The sequence below is a fragment of the Topomyia yanbarensis genome, chromosome 3, assembly GCF_030247195.1.
Source record: "Topomyia yanbarensis strain Yona2022 chromosome 3, ASM3024719v1, whole genome shotgun sequence".
Taxonomy (NCBI): domain Eukaryota; kingdom Metazoa; phylum Arthropoda; class Insecta; order Diptera; family Culicidae; genus Topomyia; species Topomyia yanbarensis.
Window position 1 is genome coordinate 324,775,379 of NC_080672.1, and position 16,915 is coordinate 324,792,293.

At 38.2% G+C, this 16,915-nt stretch overlaps 1 protein-coding gene across 1 annotated transcript in view; it reads right to left on the reverse strand.

The window, feature by feature from the left end:
• LOC131690780 (uncharacterized) overlaps nt 1-16,915 on the reverse strand; it is a 57,989-nt gene that overhangs the window by 29,731 nt on the left and 11,343 nt on the right. The window contains exon 2 of the mRNA XM_058976785.1: nt 15,092-15,481. Within this exon, the coding sequence (XP_058832768.1) occupies nt 15,092-15,218 (127 nt within the window). The 5' untranslated portion in view covers nt 15,219-15,481. The remainder of the gene's footprint in view (nt 1-15,091; nt 15,482-16,915) is intronic.

Consider the following 16,915-nt stretch of genomic DNA (forward strand, 5'->3'; position numbering starts at 1 on the left):
GATTCTGCTCAACTGCTATTGCTAATATTGTTTTACACAGCTCATACAAACGATAACATAATTCGTGTCATGTTTGCACTCCATTATTTTCGGTACAAATCAGTACCTTATCCGCAGAACTTTATGCCGCATGGGCACAGCACTATCATCAACATTTTCTTGAAATTATTTTGCAAGTGGATATTCCCCTGCAAAATAACATGAATATTTGGAGGGAAAAAAAGACCCCCAAGGGGTGGGCGTAGCGTAGTTGGTAAATCGATTGCCTTGTACGCAGCGCACCTGGGTTCGAGTCCCGACCCCGCACAAAGGGTTAGAAATTTTTCATAAGAGATTTTTCTAAACCGAAGAGGCGAATGACCTTAAGGTTAAAACTTCTATAATCGAAATTAAAAAATAAAGAAGATCCTCTTCGCATGCGCGGTCCCAGATTTGTGCGACCAGAGGGAAGACAAATTTTTAATGTAGAATACATTTAAGCTTTCAATATAGGGGTCCCGTTTCAAAATATCGGCTGCGGCACCGCGTCAGATTTTGAACGTTAATAACTTTTATCATACTTAACAGAATGATTTGATTTTTAGGCCAATTTGTTGAAAATATGTTCCTCTATGCTGTATTAAAATTTTAAGTATGTATAACATGCACTAATAACAAAAAATTGTGTTTTGAAAAATCTTTCGAAAACGACTCGGAAAAGTGAAAATTTTCAGCCCATCCCGCACAGAGCCGTCAAAATGGTGGACCAACCGAACAATAAAATAATGAAAAGTTTATATATAGGTCCACTACATGTTTGTTTTATGATTATTCGTATTTGGTTGCTTGACGAGAGCAGTTAGTGGGGGAAAGACGGCATACTCCTTTGGTTAGGCCATTAGAAGCCGGACGGAAAGGAAAGGCTCACGCACGGCACGAGAACGAGCGAGAAAGCGATAGTAGTGCATATTAGCGCGATTATATAAATATCTGTCGGTCGGTTTTTCTCATTCGTATTCGTTCAAGTACTAGCAAGCAGCCAGTCCACCGAAGTAAAGCAGTTGGCAATGACGACGGTCCGAAAAAGTGCCCCAGCTACTGGTGACTCATCGGAACTGTCGCCCTGCAAGAATTTCGCCCCAACTAAATGGCAACTAATCTGTAGGCTATCGTTCCAGCGTCTATATAAGAAATACGATGTGTGGAACGAAAGAAAGAGAATTTAAATTATCCTCTCTCGCTCGTTTTCGTGCACTGCTTTTCCATTCCTTTCTGCTGCTAATACCATCATAACTTAAACGAATGTGCATGTTCCCCCACCATCTCATGGCCAGTGTTGCCACAATTGCATGTTGCTATTACACTTTGAATTATTTTATCGATCCTCTCTAGTATTGATAAAATATAGAACGTGCAAAGTACACTAGTCGCATGCTTTTATTCGAACTTTTTGGCAGCCTCCGTTGATTAACTGCATAAATCGATTTGTTTGTGCAGCTCCTTGCTAGTAGCAAACTAAATAGCCTTTATCAGCGCTAACAAATAACACAAAAGAATTTAAATTTGTGAAAATATTTTCCTTCCTTCTTTTCAAATCTGTAACATTCTTTGAAAATATTGTTTGAATGTTGTTATTGAAAAACTGAACATGCAAGTTTGCTAGCACTGGCCACTACATTGAAGGCGATGGAAAGACAGAATATTCGTTTTGGTTATGCTAGTATTGGTAGCCGAACGGAAAGGAAAGGCGCAGGAATGGAACGAAAACGAGCGAGAGAGCGATAGTAGTGCTTTCTCGTGTGTTTATATATGAATATTGGTCAGTCGGTTTTTCTCATCATTCGTATTCGTTCAAGCACTAGCAAGCAGCCAGTCCACCGAAGGAAAGCAGTTGGCAATGGCGATGGACGAAAACAGTGCCCCAGCTACTGGTGACTCATCGGAACTGTCGCCCTGCAAGAATTTCGCCCCAACTAAAGGGCAACTAATCTGTAGGCTATCGTTCCAGCGTCTGGTTCGTGAGATTGTACAGGACTGCAAAGTCGAGCTATGCTTACAAACCTCAGTCGTAATGATGCCCCGAGAAGCCAACGAGCCTACTGGTTCGAGAATGCAAAATAGTGCGCCTGGTTTGTTCGAGAATGCAAAATACTGCACCAAACGCATAACTTTCAGGCCAAATATATTAAACTGGCTCACCGTGTCGCGGGGAGTGCGTCTGAATTATGCTCCCGCAATAAAACAATAAACGGTTCTTTTCAGGACCAATTAATTGTGTTCTAATAAGAGTTAAACTGAAATATCCATTTGAGGTGTTTAACAATTTTCAGCAAGTAGGTTAGAAATACGATATGTGGATAGAAAGAGAATTTAAATTATCCTCGCTCGTTTTCGCGCACTGCTTTTCCATTCCTTTCTGCTGCTAATACATCATAAATTAAACGAATGTGCGTGTTCCCCACCATCCCATGGCCAGTGTTGCCACAATTGCATGTTGCTATTACACTTTGAATTATTTTTTCGATTCTCTCTAGTGTTGATAAAATATAGAACGTGCAAAGTACACTAGTCGCGTGCTTTTATTCGAACTTTTTGGCAGCCTCCTTTGATTAACTGCATAAATCATTAGATTTAAATTAACGTCTCGAAGTGAAGTCACGATGCTCCGGTTATGTCACAGACATTACCCACCCATCTTTTTTTAGTTTAGTAGAGCGAATACGAATTACTATCGCTCTCTCGCTTGCTCGTTTTCGGGCTATGTTCCTTTTCATTCTTTCCTGCTACTAATACTAGCATAATCAAAACGAATGTGCGTATTCCCACCATCCATTTAGTGAGCAGTGTTGCCAAACGCATTTTCAGTTTTTCATCAATAACATTTCAACAATATTTTCAAAGAATGCTGTAGATTCGAAAAAAAGAAAAATAGTTGGTGATGGAAAAGAATTCCCAATTAGAATTTTTAACCATAATTATAACGAATCATTTGAAAATTTCACATGCAAACGTAATTTCGTTGCATATCATTAGATTTGGATTAACGTCACAAGTGTAGTTACGACACTCCAGTTATGTCGCAGACATTACCCACCCATCTTTTAATGTAGAATATTTAGTCTAGAAATCAGAATGTTCCAATGGTCGTTTCAGGCGACTTCAACATAGATGTTTCAAAACAAGAGAATTTGAAATTTGTTTATTTTATGAATGAATGTTTCAAGCTTCGTTTGATCTCTGATCCATCACAAGCAACTACACTTGCAGGCACATGCATTGATCTTGTATTTGTCAAAAACGTCAATGCAGAAACCCGAAGATATATTTCGTACTTTTCATATCACAGACCAATACTTTTTTTAATTGATCCAGTGGTTTAATTTCAAATGTAAACAACGCTTGAAAAATTATAACCGGTTGACGACCTACACCTACACCAATCATGTCAGAATCACCTCCTGGACAACAGCTAAGCCCGGAAATAGTAAGAAGTCAGAAGCATCCAACGAAAATCGAAGCCAGCGCATCTCCCCACCAAGGCCAACAACGCCAACAAAAACGGTCCTTGTCAGGACCACCATCATTTTTGTAAAGAATAATTTGAAATATTCCTCGCCCAAATCACCTTTTGTCCGAAAATTCCAATGAATATCAACATATTTGAAGAACGTGTTCCTTATGTATTCTACATCTCTCCGGTTATGTCGCAGACATTACCCACCCATCTTTTTTTTTTTCACGATTTCCTTCATCCTTTCATGCCCAATTTTTTTCTAGTGCATATAGGGCATCAAAATTATTTTCCTCTGAAAACGGTGGAATCAAGTAACACGAAACGCCCTTCTTCATAAAGATCGGTGCTTCCCTTGCAGTGCTTGACGCTGCTGAATTTTTAACTTCAAATGTTCAATACAATTCTCCTTGAATATTTACAATAGTCCAATTGCGCGGTAAACGTAGCCAAAGACAGTCTAAATTGATAAGTTTTTTTCAGTTTTCAATAACATTTCACCATAGCGAAGATACATGAAAAATTCATTTTCCGCCGTCAACGTATATTGTCCCTGGCAGCACTGCTCCAACGAAATCTAATCAGACTAGTTGTAATTACAGTTCAGTTCAAGAGCTGACCCTTGTAACTGTTAATGTTAAAATGAAAACCAATTGTGACATTTATTAGCCTTATTTGCTTTTATGAGCAAATTTTGCCTCAATCAAAAGTTATAGCTGTTTAAAAACGTTGTTGTGCACAAAAGACATGGGCATGAGGGGGTTAAATTTTAAATTTCAACGTCAGATATATTCAACAAAATGAATTTAATAAGTAAACAAGTTGTTGTATGGTAAGTGGTAATGTTGTGAAGAGGTATTCGTAGTACAGGCAATATTCGATTTTCCTTAGTCTCGATTATCCGTAGACTCGATTATCCGTAGAAAACGACTCGATCCGTAGTCCGACCATCCAAAGAAATTGTTTCGATTTTCCGCACATTATTTTTTCTCAAGCTACATTACACATCTATAATTTATTATTTGATACCAATTACAGTTTCTGAAAGAATAAATATTTTTAAAAAATAATGAAATACAGAAATTTGACATACTTATCATAAAATTTTGAATTCGACAAAAATCGACAGAAATTGATATCAGCTACAATTCCTGGAAGCACAAAATTTTAAACTCATATAAAAATTGTAATAATTTCATGCACCTAATCCATTAGCTACAATTTCCCGTAAATGCCAGTTATAATTACTGGAAGAACAAAATTTTAAAATCTGTGCTTATCTCTGTAATTTTTAGAATGAATACAAGGACCGATTTTGTCAGCTCCACTATGTATTGAAGACTGACAAAATCTTAGGAGTCCGTCTATTATCGCATCAGTTTAAAAAAAAATCGAAACTTTTTAATCACTTTAAGAACAGGCCACTTCAAGACATTTTGAATTCTTAACACACTTAAGCAAAATGTTCACGCTTTAATTCCATCATGTAATATAGGAGAATTAAATCAGAATTAATTTGTCTTAAATTTGGTTGCAAAAAACGGGTCAAAAAGCTGACAAAATCTGTTGCAGAAAAATTCGAAGGCGGACAAACACGGGACTAATAAAACAGGATCTTCACTGTGGTCAGTACATTGCGCCGATCTGAAGAGAACAGCGCTAATAATTCTTTACGAAGTAGATACAGCCTTTAAGATTCAACTGAGAATGCCTCAATAAGCGGCCATCTTGGAAAACGAATAATGAAGTTCTTTTCTCCAATGAAAATTAATTAATGTACTCGGGTCCATTGGTAGAGTATTACTGATTCATTTTCATGAAAATTTTCCCAACAGAGTCAAAAAAATGCTTCTTTCGTTTTCCAATATAGCCGCTTATCGAGGCGTTCTCAGTTGGACCTTAAGCGACCCGGTTACGTAGAGCACTGAACAATGGCCAAATGAAGATCCTGGGTGATGTTTCCACCAAGCAAACAAGAGAAAAAAGTTTACTGTACGACGATGTATGACAAACTGAAGCAATGTGATTGAACAAGCATATTTAAAGCTAAAATTTTTCAGAAACTAAGGTTCAGATAGTTTCTGGTTTGCTCGCTAAAGTTCTAGAGCGCATGTTGACGAGGGTGATGTTGCTGCTGATTAAACAATACACGATCCTCGATGTCGTGTCGTGCCCATAAAAAGTTGTGCATTTTTGTTACTTGTAATGTGTGCAAAATTAATACTCCTAAGAAATGTTTTAAAATAGTCCAATGGTGGTCCTTTGTTGGACCAACGTTGAGCGACGCCCAGCTGACCGTTCAGCAGATGTCCATTTTTGGATCTGTGTTGGATGGCTTTGAAACTATTTTTGGGCAAATTTTCTAGCGTGTTGCTTCTCTTAGAGGATTCGCAAAGTTTTGTTGTTGTATACAAACCAGTGGTACGTAGTCTAAAGTTCAGCTGTTATTTCTGTCTGAATTTACCGAAACTAGCATTAAGTTGACTGAAGTTTCACGCAGAGAATTTAGTTTCAAGCCTCTTGATTATTAGACCAAAATATATTGATACAATTTAATCGAATACAATACTTTAAAATAAAATAAGTTGGCTATACTGCCTATGATCGCAAGTCAGTCCCATAAAGATAGGAAATCCTATAGAAAATGGGACACATATGCGATCATGCGTAGTATATAACTTATTTGTCTTACATGTCTTATTATTACTTTATAGTGTAGGTATACGGTTCGAAGGGTTTACGGGCTTCGTTCGGACGATATAGACTGTCGCGTTCGGTTGTCTTATCAGAACTAAAATATATTTACAATATATAGTATCGTGTGATGTGTAATTGATAATGTGTATGTGTTGGATTCTATTAGGGTTACCCTCATGTTCAGTATGGTGGCGTTAATGTCGGACACGCCACAATAGAATATAAAGTGATCGATACTCGTTTCACTTATTAGAACAGTTTGACAAAAAAAATCCTTAGATACTGTTTTTCAGCAAATAACAAACACGAATAAAAAAAACATTTGTTTTGATTCGATTATCCGAAGTGAAATTTTTCTGCACCCTACGGATAGTCAAATCTGGCCAGTAGTACAAACATACTATGCCAACATACTATGGGTTTTAAATATTCTACAAGCTTCTAGTACCCCGTCAAAAGGCGTGATTGGTCAGCAGAGGTTCATACTCTTACTAACTAACTTACTAACTACATGCAGTTCTCTGAAAAATGTTGTAGCAGAATTGTTATTTTTACGGCACTTTTTATTGTCTGCTAAAAATCTAATTTGTAAACAGTAAACAAGCAAGCATTTGAGTCAAACAATCAATTAATTGTGCTTAATAATAAATATTCAAATTCATTGAATGAAAATTGATCATATCACGCGTGTTTTTTGTAAACGGCCAATAAGCATGCTGTCAAAATTCACTTTGAGAGAAAATTGCGGCCAAACCGTAACTCTCCGAGAACGGATATTAACATTTTATGGAAGGAAAAAGTTTTCTCTTTCGTCTACTGCTAAGATTTATAGTCTGCGGCTAATGGTTTGTCCGGAATTTCCCCTCAAAGTGAATTTTGACAGCATGCTTATTGGCCCTTTTCAAAAAACACGCGAGATATTCAGCTGCATTCATTTTCAATATTCAGTGACGCAGCTGAAAATGTCAAACGAACAAACCGCCCATTCATCCATGCAGATTTTCATTCGGCTCCGATTATTACACGAAGCGACCGTGCAGCAACGAATCAAACGCATCAAAGTAGGCCCTGGCACAATGTAAGCGATGATGATTGTTGTTTCATATGCTTTATCGACATTTGAAAACATTTTCCTAGATAATTAGTTTAATGAATATATTGTACGATATTCAACTGAACGAATAAGATGGATAGTTGAATGAATATTTTTTCTATTCACCGCGAGTCGCAACAGGTTCATTTTCAGCCGTCAACAAAGAGCTTCGATTATTTTTAACTCTGCTACTATTAGGTTAAAACCCGGTCAATAAAATCAATCAAATTTGGACTTGGATCCATTATTTTTCATCCGAATACCTTGACTGACTCTAATTGCTTCTCATTTTCTTTTTCAACGAAATATCGAACCAGCTAATTAATCGAACACCAGAACGCTATGTATATGTGGGCGATGGCATGGATTTTCTGGAACCCTTTTCATGCCAAATGAATATGTTTAACGTGGTCCATATCTCGATCGCTATTTCATCGTTTCTCCACCGGTTTCCCTAAACAAACCGAAGGATGAAAAGAAGGGTGGCACGTAAGCACAACACTATACTTATGAATCTTCGAACCAGCCAGCAGACGGTTGATAAGCTCGGTGCTAAAAATAAAGACGCAAAAGCATTGACCCTTTGTCGGTTTTACGGGCTAATAATGAACTCTGCTCGGTGAGCATGAAAATGGGGAAACGACCGCAGAGACCGATCAATCAAACTTCCACCCACACGATACGAAGGGAGCACTCGCTGAAGTCGGTTCGATTCTATTTCTTATTCGGATATGGATGTCACGTTTGTCGATGACGATTTCTCCGCGGGTTAGGGGGCGCCGACCGGTTCTAAGGAGGGGGGGGGGGGGGGGAGGAGAGGCTCGTCAACGATTTGCATTCCACCCGTCTGGTCCATGAGATTATGCCAGACGGTGCTATATTGTTGACCGGGTTCGAGCCGTATTTCGGCTGGATCCTGGAGATATGCAAATTTAATATGAGAAAATAATTTATCCAACAGAGCAACATAGAATGAAATTGGTTTGGTGGTTGTGGAATAATCCCTACAATTGGTGTGGAAAAGTTTCGATAGCATGTTATTGTTCCGATAGACGTCAGAGCAAAATGAAACAGGAATTGATGGATTGAGCTTTCGGTTGGTGTAAGCGCGTTGTATTTTTTATTGCAAATAGCGTAATCGCTGTCCTTTAATCTAATTTTTCTTTTTCGGTATATCGTAAGAATGTCGCACGTAGCGTCAACTTCATGCTTCCAAATATTTTTAAATACACGGAATGTTTATGGGATATGAATGTAAATCATTGAATTTAAATCTGGTTCAATGTAACGGGTAGTGTATTTGTTCCGCAAATTTAAATGAAGCACAAAAATATTTGAGAACCGAGAAATATAGCACAATGAAAATATTAATATGAATGCAATTTCATGTTATATTTTGTTTCCGCAAATTACCCCAACATGATATTTGATTTAGCATTTTCGTTTTTTATCACGGTAGAACCTAGTTCGTACATTCCTCTATAAATTGCTACTTGTAAATTGACCTTTACTCATGCATATAGATTTGATTTTATTTAGGGAGAGGTATTGGGGTGATCGAAATCAATCCAAGTGATTTTGCATCCATTTTAATAAGTTTTGCATCATTTGGATATCACGGTGGTACCAGTTTATATGAAAATTTGCTGCGTGGCCGCACTCTTCAACCCATAACTCCGGAACCGGAAGTCCAATCAATAAAAAAAATCAGTAGCAGCTGATGTACCTTTCATTTGAGACTAAGTTTGTTCAAATCGGTTCAGTCATCTCTGAGAAACAGAGGTTACAATTTTTTCCACATACACAACATACATTGGGGGCAGCAGTGATAGGAAGGACAGGAGTCTAGAGCCTTAACGACACCCCCGCCCAAGCCCTATTACAGCGCTGCTGCTTCCATCCCAACAAAACCCTGGCAGGACTCCAGGTACGTTCAAAACTTGTCACCATTTAGAAAGTGGTACTAGGTTCGGTCGGAGCATTCCCGATATTACGCCGATCCGGCTCTGAACACTACTCCCTATGAAGGATAGTGGCAACCCTAGCATAACCTCTCTGCTGCAAAGATTTTAGTAGTATAGACAATCATGGGATGACGAGAAGCGACTATGTACAATAGCAGCCTGGAGTTGAGACCCAATAAAATTGAGCAAAACAAAGCAACCCATACATGCCGAACATGCGTGGCGAATCCGTTCGCCAGAGGTGGTTTGGTAAGGTCACCACCACCAGGAGCAGCTGAAATCATTCAGCAAGACCAGGAAGAGAGGAAGTAGCAGCAATAGCAGCAGCCAGAGCACAGCGGGATGAGTTTCACCCCACAAGCGCCAAAAGTAGTGGCAGCGAAGTACTTGGTGGAGGAGCTCCACAAGTTTGTGGACGAGAAAAACAATGTCCATAAGGACATTAAGGTGATGGTCATCAGAATCATAAAGGCGCAACTGTCTGCCGTGAAGGGCGGAAGCAGCTGGGCGAGTATTGGCTATAAAGCTATTATCTTCCTAGCCCCTCCGAAACAGGGTAAGGAGGAGCAGTTTGGAGAAAACACGCCAGTTCCTATGACTCCAGAGAGGACAAGATCCTCACCAGAAGACGAAAGACCAGGCGGGCCAAAGAGGCAGACGCTCGAGGATGCTGTTGTTTCCGAAGGAAAGTACGTCGCCCGACAGGAAGTACGTTATAGGTCGGAAGGAGAAACACGGAAAGCAGCAAAAAAAGGAGGAGGAGCAAAAAGATGAGCAGAAGTGGAAAGGAAAACCCTCAGCCCGTCAGAAGGCGCCAAGGGTTTTCGAAGCGCTGCTCAAGAAGGTCAGAGAGTTGAAGCTGAAGGATTTAGGGGAAAACGTGGTAAGAATCAGGCATACCCAAAAAAATGAAATGCTTCACGAGCCGAAAAAGAATTCCATCACTAGCAACTCGACCTTGCAGGAGACTATTACAAAATCAATGGGCAGAAGTTAAAGCCATAAACCCGGCGATGGTAATTGTGTGAAATCACGACGGGCAGCGCGAACAACCGTCGACGGTTTCCCACTCCGATGTGGGCAAAGAGTGCTCAAAATTGTATGCGAAAAAGTCCTATGAGGACTTTTTGAACGTCGCATCGCCCAAATTTTTCCGAATATACGCGACGATAGAAACGCAAATGAATAACTTGATGAAAACTGAAAAACGCGGTTATTGGCACCGGTTCGTCAACGGATTAACGAAGAAACAGTATTTCGTCTGGTAGCTGAGCCCTACGTTGTGTACTCAATTCGACCCTTGATCGTAATACACGGAACTAAGAATCCTTTATTGGCGACAACATGATAGACGTTTCGCGATGAAATTATAATAATGTATATAAACGTAATAATTGTTCTTCAAACACAAAAATTTATCTGAAAGGAAAGATACTCGCCCTAAGCATTCTCCCCACAAAACTTATCGTTTTATATTTATCTACGACCATGTCCACATCGTTACAGTTCCATATAAGTGTTTCGCTCATTGGAGCATGGAAAGCACTCTTTGTTTTTTTTCTGGAGAAAATACGGGTGTTCCTAGATTTTTTATGTTAAAATCGTTCCCGATTACCTGATACAAATATTAGTTTGAGTTCTTTCGCATTGTTCTATTCCGGTCAATGAGAAAAGTGGCACTTAGATTAGAATGGTAATGAGAAGGCGGACACTTAGGCATTAGAAGGTAATATTTGTGAAAGATCGGGCAGCTTTAACGAATTTTTCAATATTTCTTGTCAGAGGACTCTCGAAAATTGGCAAAGTTCATGGGATAAAGGAAGTTTTGGAATACCAAAGGCATCAACCAACCTTGATTAAAAAGGAAGGATGAAGGTCGTGACTTCCTTTGGGTGGCATCTCGGGTTATGTCTAATCATTATACGTTGAATGCGCATCTCCGGCGTATTGGGATCATGGAGAGCGTTCTCTGTGCTTGGGGTGACAGCTATCGCGACATTAAGCATATTGTCTGGTCATTTATTTATCCCTTTCAAGTGTAGATTTCTTTCTATTTTTTACGTACGTTGGATGCTTTCTTCATTTAAATCAACAATTTTGGTTTAATCACATTCCAAGTCTATTGGATATATTACCAATATAACTGTAATCGAAAAGTCTGAATAATTATCAAAAATTAAGTTTTGGAGCTATGGAAACTTGCAGTATTATGGGCAGCATCCGCATTAGGCTAAGGTTGTTACGTTTGTGGTGATCCCTTTTTTGTTTCGGTAACTCGTCACAGTACACGAAAAAATTCTCTCGTATCATACAGTTTCCGTAATTCTACGTTTGATGACCTCAAGAGTATAATCATTGAACTGTATCCCATATTATACAGTTCAATGAATATATTAATATGGCTTCTTCTATATTATATTCCATATTTGATAATATAAAAACAGCAATATGAATATATTCGTTGAATGAATGATAAAATGCACCCTTCTTTCTTTCATGAGCTGTTCTTCAAGGCATATTTTTTTTGGAAAATTACACTATGCATGAATTTAAGAACTAATCTAAGTTAATGTGCGTTACTCATGCCTTAATACAAATGAAATTGTTTTTAAACAAGCGTGTTGAGCCTATTTTAGTCATATGCAATTTATTTGCTATTTAACGCTATCTGAGTTAGTTCCAACTTTTAGTACAATACCGCTTTAGCCGCAATGCACTCATTGTGGGATGCCAAATGTATACCCATATACTGGAAATTTTCACATGACGCTATGCCGCTGTATTCAGGCCTTAACAATGGAATCTTTGTAATTCTATTTTACTTTCCGCATGCCAAACTTCATGTATTTGAGCAAAGATTTGTTCAAGTATATACAGCAGAATAAATATTGATAAAGTTGGATCAGCTTCCAGAGTATTTCTACAACATCAAAAAGTTCAAACATTCACGCATCCACTCGAGGCCATCACCTTAAGAAAAAAGTTTCCTGAATCGATACTTCGACAAGATAATTTATGCCTAACGTCCATTATGCCAATCGTCTATTATGCCTAACGTATATTATGCCTAACGTCCATTATGCTTAACGTCTTTATGCCTAACGTCCATTATGCCTAACGTACGTATGCCAAACGTCCGTATGCCTAACTTATTTATGCCTAATGGGGTACACCCGTTTTAGGATGTAGATGTGTCAAAATGTATTCCCATGAGTATAAATATAAAAAATAATTCCAAATTTCAAACAAATCATTATTATCCCATATTCTCAAGAAATTTAAATTGTAAAGCAAATAAATTTGCATATGAATAAAAATATGAAATTGTTTTTTATCGAGGATTTCAAGAATTTTGTGCGCAAGACACATACGTGGTAAACCTCAGGTTTTGGTTGTTTCCAAACTTTCGAGTGGGTAATTCTTCCATTGGTAATTTTCGAGTGGGTAGTACTACCCATACTGCCCACGCATTTCGCCGGCCCTGGACTCGACCTTGCGGACCTTGCCTCGGAAAAAAACTTGAAAGTTTGAGCAAATTCTATACATTTCTATTGTAAGAAATGTAAAAACGTCTGCTCATACGGATTTTTGTGTGGTTATTCTCACTTTACATTTTCGCACCAAAAATTAAGCGATAACGATAGTTATTACACTGATAATATTGAAATAATTAATATGTTGGAAAAAAAATTTAAGCCCTTTCTTAGAAGTGTGTTTCAGTTTCACTTAGTACTTAGATTTAAAGCAGTCGATGCAGAAGCTTATATCAGAAAAAAAATATTTGTGCCGAAATAAGGTTAATCCTACAAGCGTACCACATGCACATCAAATCGTGTAATACCTAATTCAAAGTGAGCCTAGTATTTGCCTTAACATTGAAAAATGCTTCCAAATTGCATGTCTATCACAGCAAAGCAAACTTTCTTCACTATAACTGTCCCAGTCTGGTATCGTCTTAAAGAGTACACAACTCATTTTCATTTCCTTCTTATAACACCCCGGGCAATACTTATCGATTTGAGCAGGCAAGCGCCAAAACACCGATAACAGGACAGAGCAACCTTTTCAGCAACCGCAGAACTTTGAGTCTTATCCATACAAACAAACTTTTCTTTGGATATGTATATGTATATGTATATAGCCCCAAACATTATTGTGCTTATTTCTACGACTTTTTCCAACTTCCCTTTCCTCTCAGCACGTGTGCGAAATTGATTCGTAAGGCGTAATTCACGGGGACGATGCGGGTACATTAAAGTCATCCAAGCGAGAGAAAAAAACCGCCAAAGCGAACACGCAAGTAAAGCTACCGGATGGCGGGGTGGGTAGCGTAGGACCGTGCTATTTTTATTTCTTATCCATATCCTCTGAAACGAATGATTTGTCCCAGGGGGAGGCTAATTTTGAAAGCTTTTGTTTAAATATGAACGCTGCAAATGGAAGGTAATTCAACGTGTTAAATTGGTGGAAAAATGTGAATTACGCACGCTTGGTTGTTTTTTTAGCAGTTGCGGTCATTGTTGAGGTTTGAGATAACATAGTTCGGTCCCCTCGTTGGAACAACTGTACTGCCAGGTTTCCAGGAGTGAATGATTATATTGGCTTGTTTTTGATTGATAATATTCTAAGCGAGAGCTTTGCTGAGCTGGTATCTCGATAATAAAAATGAATGTCATGATTTGTATGTCACGGTTTCAGAGGGTCCTCTACTCGCGAGGTCAGAAATTTAGCTGTTTTTGGGGAATGAATTGCAAAGTATCTACTGAATAGATTTTGAATTTAAATTTGTGTATTTTGAGACAACATATTTTCACTTTTAATTTTGAAGACTGTAAAAACATTGGCGACCTTGAAACGTTATTGATTACATCGATCTTGACACTGCAGCCGAGTAAGACCTTTCGGAAAAGTTTAGTCCGACTTGATTTTTATTTAAATTAAGTAACGTACAAAATATAAAACGGACAAATCGTGGCCTGGATTGGGCGGATCTGTGGCGTGTTGAGTAGTTGTTGTCTTTGGGTGCCAACTGAACGTTATCACTGTAGGTACAAATGGTCTGCCAAACCAATATAGATATTTCTTAGTTAATTTCGACAGTTTGATATGCTCAAACTGTCAGTCATCTTTCCCTATACATTTGCAACATCTATCCAAGAAACTGATTGAAGGATCCGTCGCCAATTACCACACAATCGAACTTCGTCAATTGTTTTTGCCATCTGGATATGTTTATTTTCGCGGTTTCTTCTAAGTTGTTTCATGGTTCGTTTTTAATTCGCTGCACGATTGTAGACGACACTCTTTGCACTCGACATGCTTCGGCCGGTTAAATAGATAATAAACTATTGCTGAATTAATTTTTGGATCCGATTAGCTCTAGGTTCATACGGAACTGTTATTTTGATTTCGATTTCGTAAACACTAGAGCGAATCTAAGTCCACTCGAATCCAAAAGCGAATTCAGTATATGTTTTCTTCCAAGTTCCTTGAAATAAACATTAATATAAGGTAAAAAAATGCCTACAAAAAATACTTTCAAACTCCTCCACGCGATTAAAATGGGTCCTCACTTTATTCCCATAAGAAAAGTATTACGATAACACACGATTTGGATCGGTGGATAGAAATTTGGAACAATTTATTAGATTCGAGCAAATTACCACCCGCACATAAAATCTGCATCCCAACCGTCGGTCTGATGCCCACGATTCAAATCTAATTCTCATTGCCTTTTCCCCCAGCACCATTCGTGCTGCTCAGTCGTGAGAATATTTATTAAACCTACATTACATCCCTTCCGCTGAGTCCGGATCTTCCGCGCGCCGGTTTCAAATCGCTACTTACCGTGGATAGCAGTTTCCCCGGCCTGCAGCACTTCGGTGGCCGTTTTGCCAGCCGTTTCTTTCACCGTTTCCACAATACCGCCGGGACCACCTCCGTTGATTAGTGGTGAACTGCTGGCGCAACCCATTGCCGTTTCCTGGTGCGGTCGATTGTTATTTCGCTGAACTTTTCCTTCGCCTGTCGGAATAACGTTTCTCGCGGTTGCTTTTCCCTTTACACAGTTGGCAGAAAGTTTTTCACCTTTTCTGGCAAATTTCGAATCAAAGTGCAATTTAATTCACTTTCACTGTTACTTTTTCGCTTGTTTGACACTTAATAAATTGCTGTTTGTTTAATGTTGGTGATATTTTTTTTCGAATTTCCCCTTTGGCTACTGGAAGTTTGCAGAAGCTAGAATCATTGGAAAGAAAATAAAAGAAAGGTAATTAACGGAATTTTAATTATACTTCGCAATTTTCCTGAGCAATGCAATCAAAATATTTGCAACTCGCCAAAGTATGGTGGGTGGAAAAAAAAATCTTATCGCAACCCATGAGTCACCGGAAAAAAACTATGCCGATTGACCAAGGAAGGCTTCCAACCTGTGCATTCGATAGAGAAACCCGGTGGTTCGTTAGTTTGAAATGAGAGCCCAATCAAGTGGGCGCAACTAATGACCTCCGACGGATAAACCCAGAAGCCTGACAAGCGCTTAGTCATTAGTGTGACAAATAGAAATTCGAGTCCGCGTTTGGAACGGCTAGTTTGCGTGCAGAAATCACTGGAAAGCACGATCGATTCCCCTAGTCCGCTTTTATGGGAATCCTGTCTCGTCGGATGCATATAGTGCTAATTTCAGGGAAAATGTGACTTGGTTAAAACGACCTTTCATTGCCTAGAGATTACTAAGTTAGCAAATGTTACTAAAAAGTTTGAAGTCCTAATACTACTGAGACCAAAGTTTTGGACTATGCTATATTTCCCCCTAAGAACAAAAAATTGAGTAAACACCAAAATTGCTCCCAAAGTTGATTTCTTTGGTTCTCCCTAGAACGATTTTTTTTGCGCTAAATTATTCCTGCAATAAATTAGTTGAGACGAAGTCAAACTGCAACCATGACTTCATTAAGGTTTTGAAGATATACAGATCCAGTGACACAGACAGAAATTTAGTTTCGGGGGTTTTTGATGAAAATCGTTGATTTTTTGAAAATGTTAAAATTTAATATTAGTTTGATATTGAAAATTTGGATCCATAAGTAGTCTAACAAGTGCCATTCCAGTCTACTAACAAGGAAAATCAACATAGAACAGTTTTCAAACCTCTATAAATTATTTTCTTGTATAATATGTCAAAGAAGTCAAAAAATGCAACCTTTAAAGGGGAATAAATATTCGATTTTTTTTCAACGGTCAAAGTCACACAATTTTGAAAAAATCAACTTTGAAAGTTTTCTAACATAAAGTAGCGCATTTTTTGATATAAAAATTTTAGTGGTTAATGCTTTTAGAAGTAATTATGGAGAATTATGGAGAACTCTTCACACATAGTAAGAGACTTGGTACATTCAGCAAAGTTGTTGATAATGTTATTTTAAACAATTTTGTTGAAAATATGAAGGCTACATGCATGCAGCATATCGAAAAATAAAGCAACATTTAGCAATTTTTTTCAAATTCTCTTCGATATCACTTTTTTATAAGCTTCAGAGACTCATACCTTAAGTTCAATGTGAATCGTATTGTTTATAAGCTGCAGAAGGATTTATCAAATACATTAATATGAAATTAATTCATTCTAAAGGTTTTCTTTTACATATCGTCAACTATATTTCGATACACTGA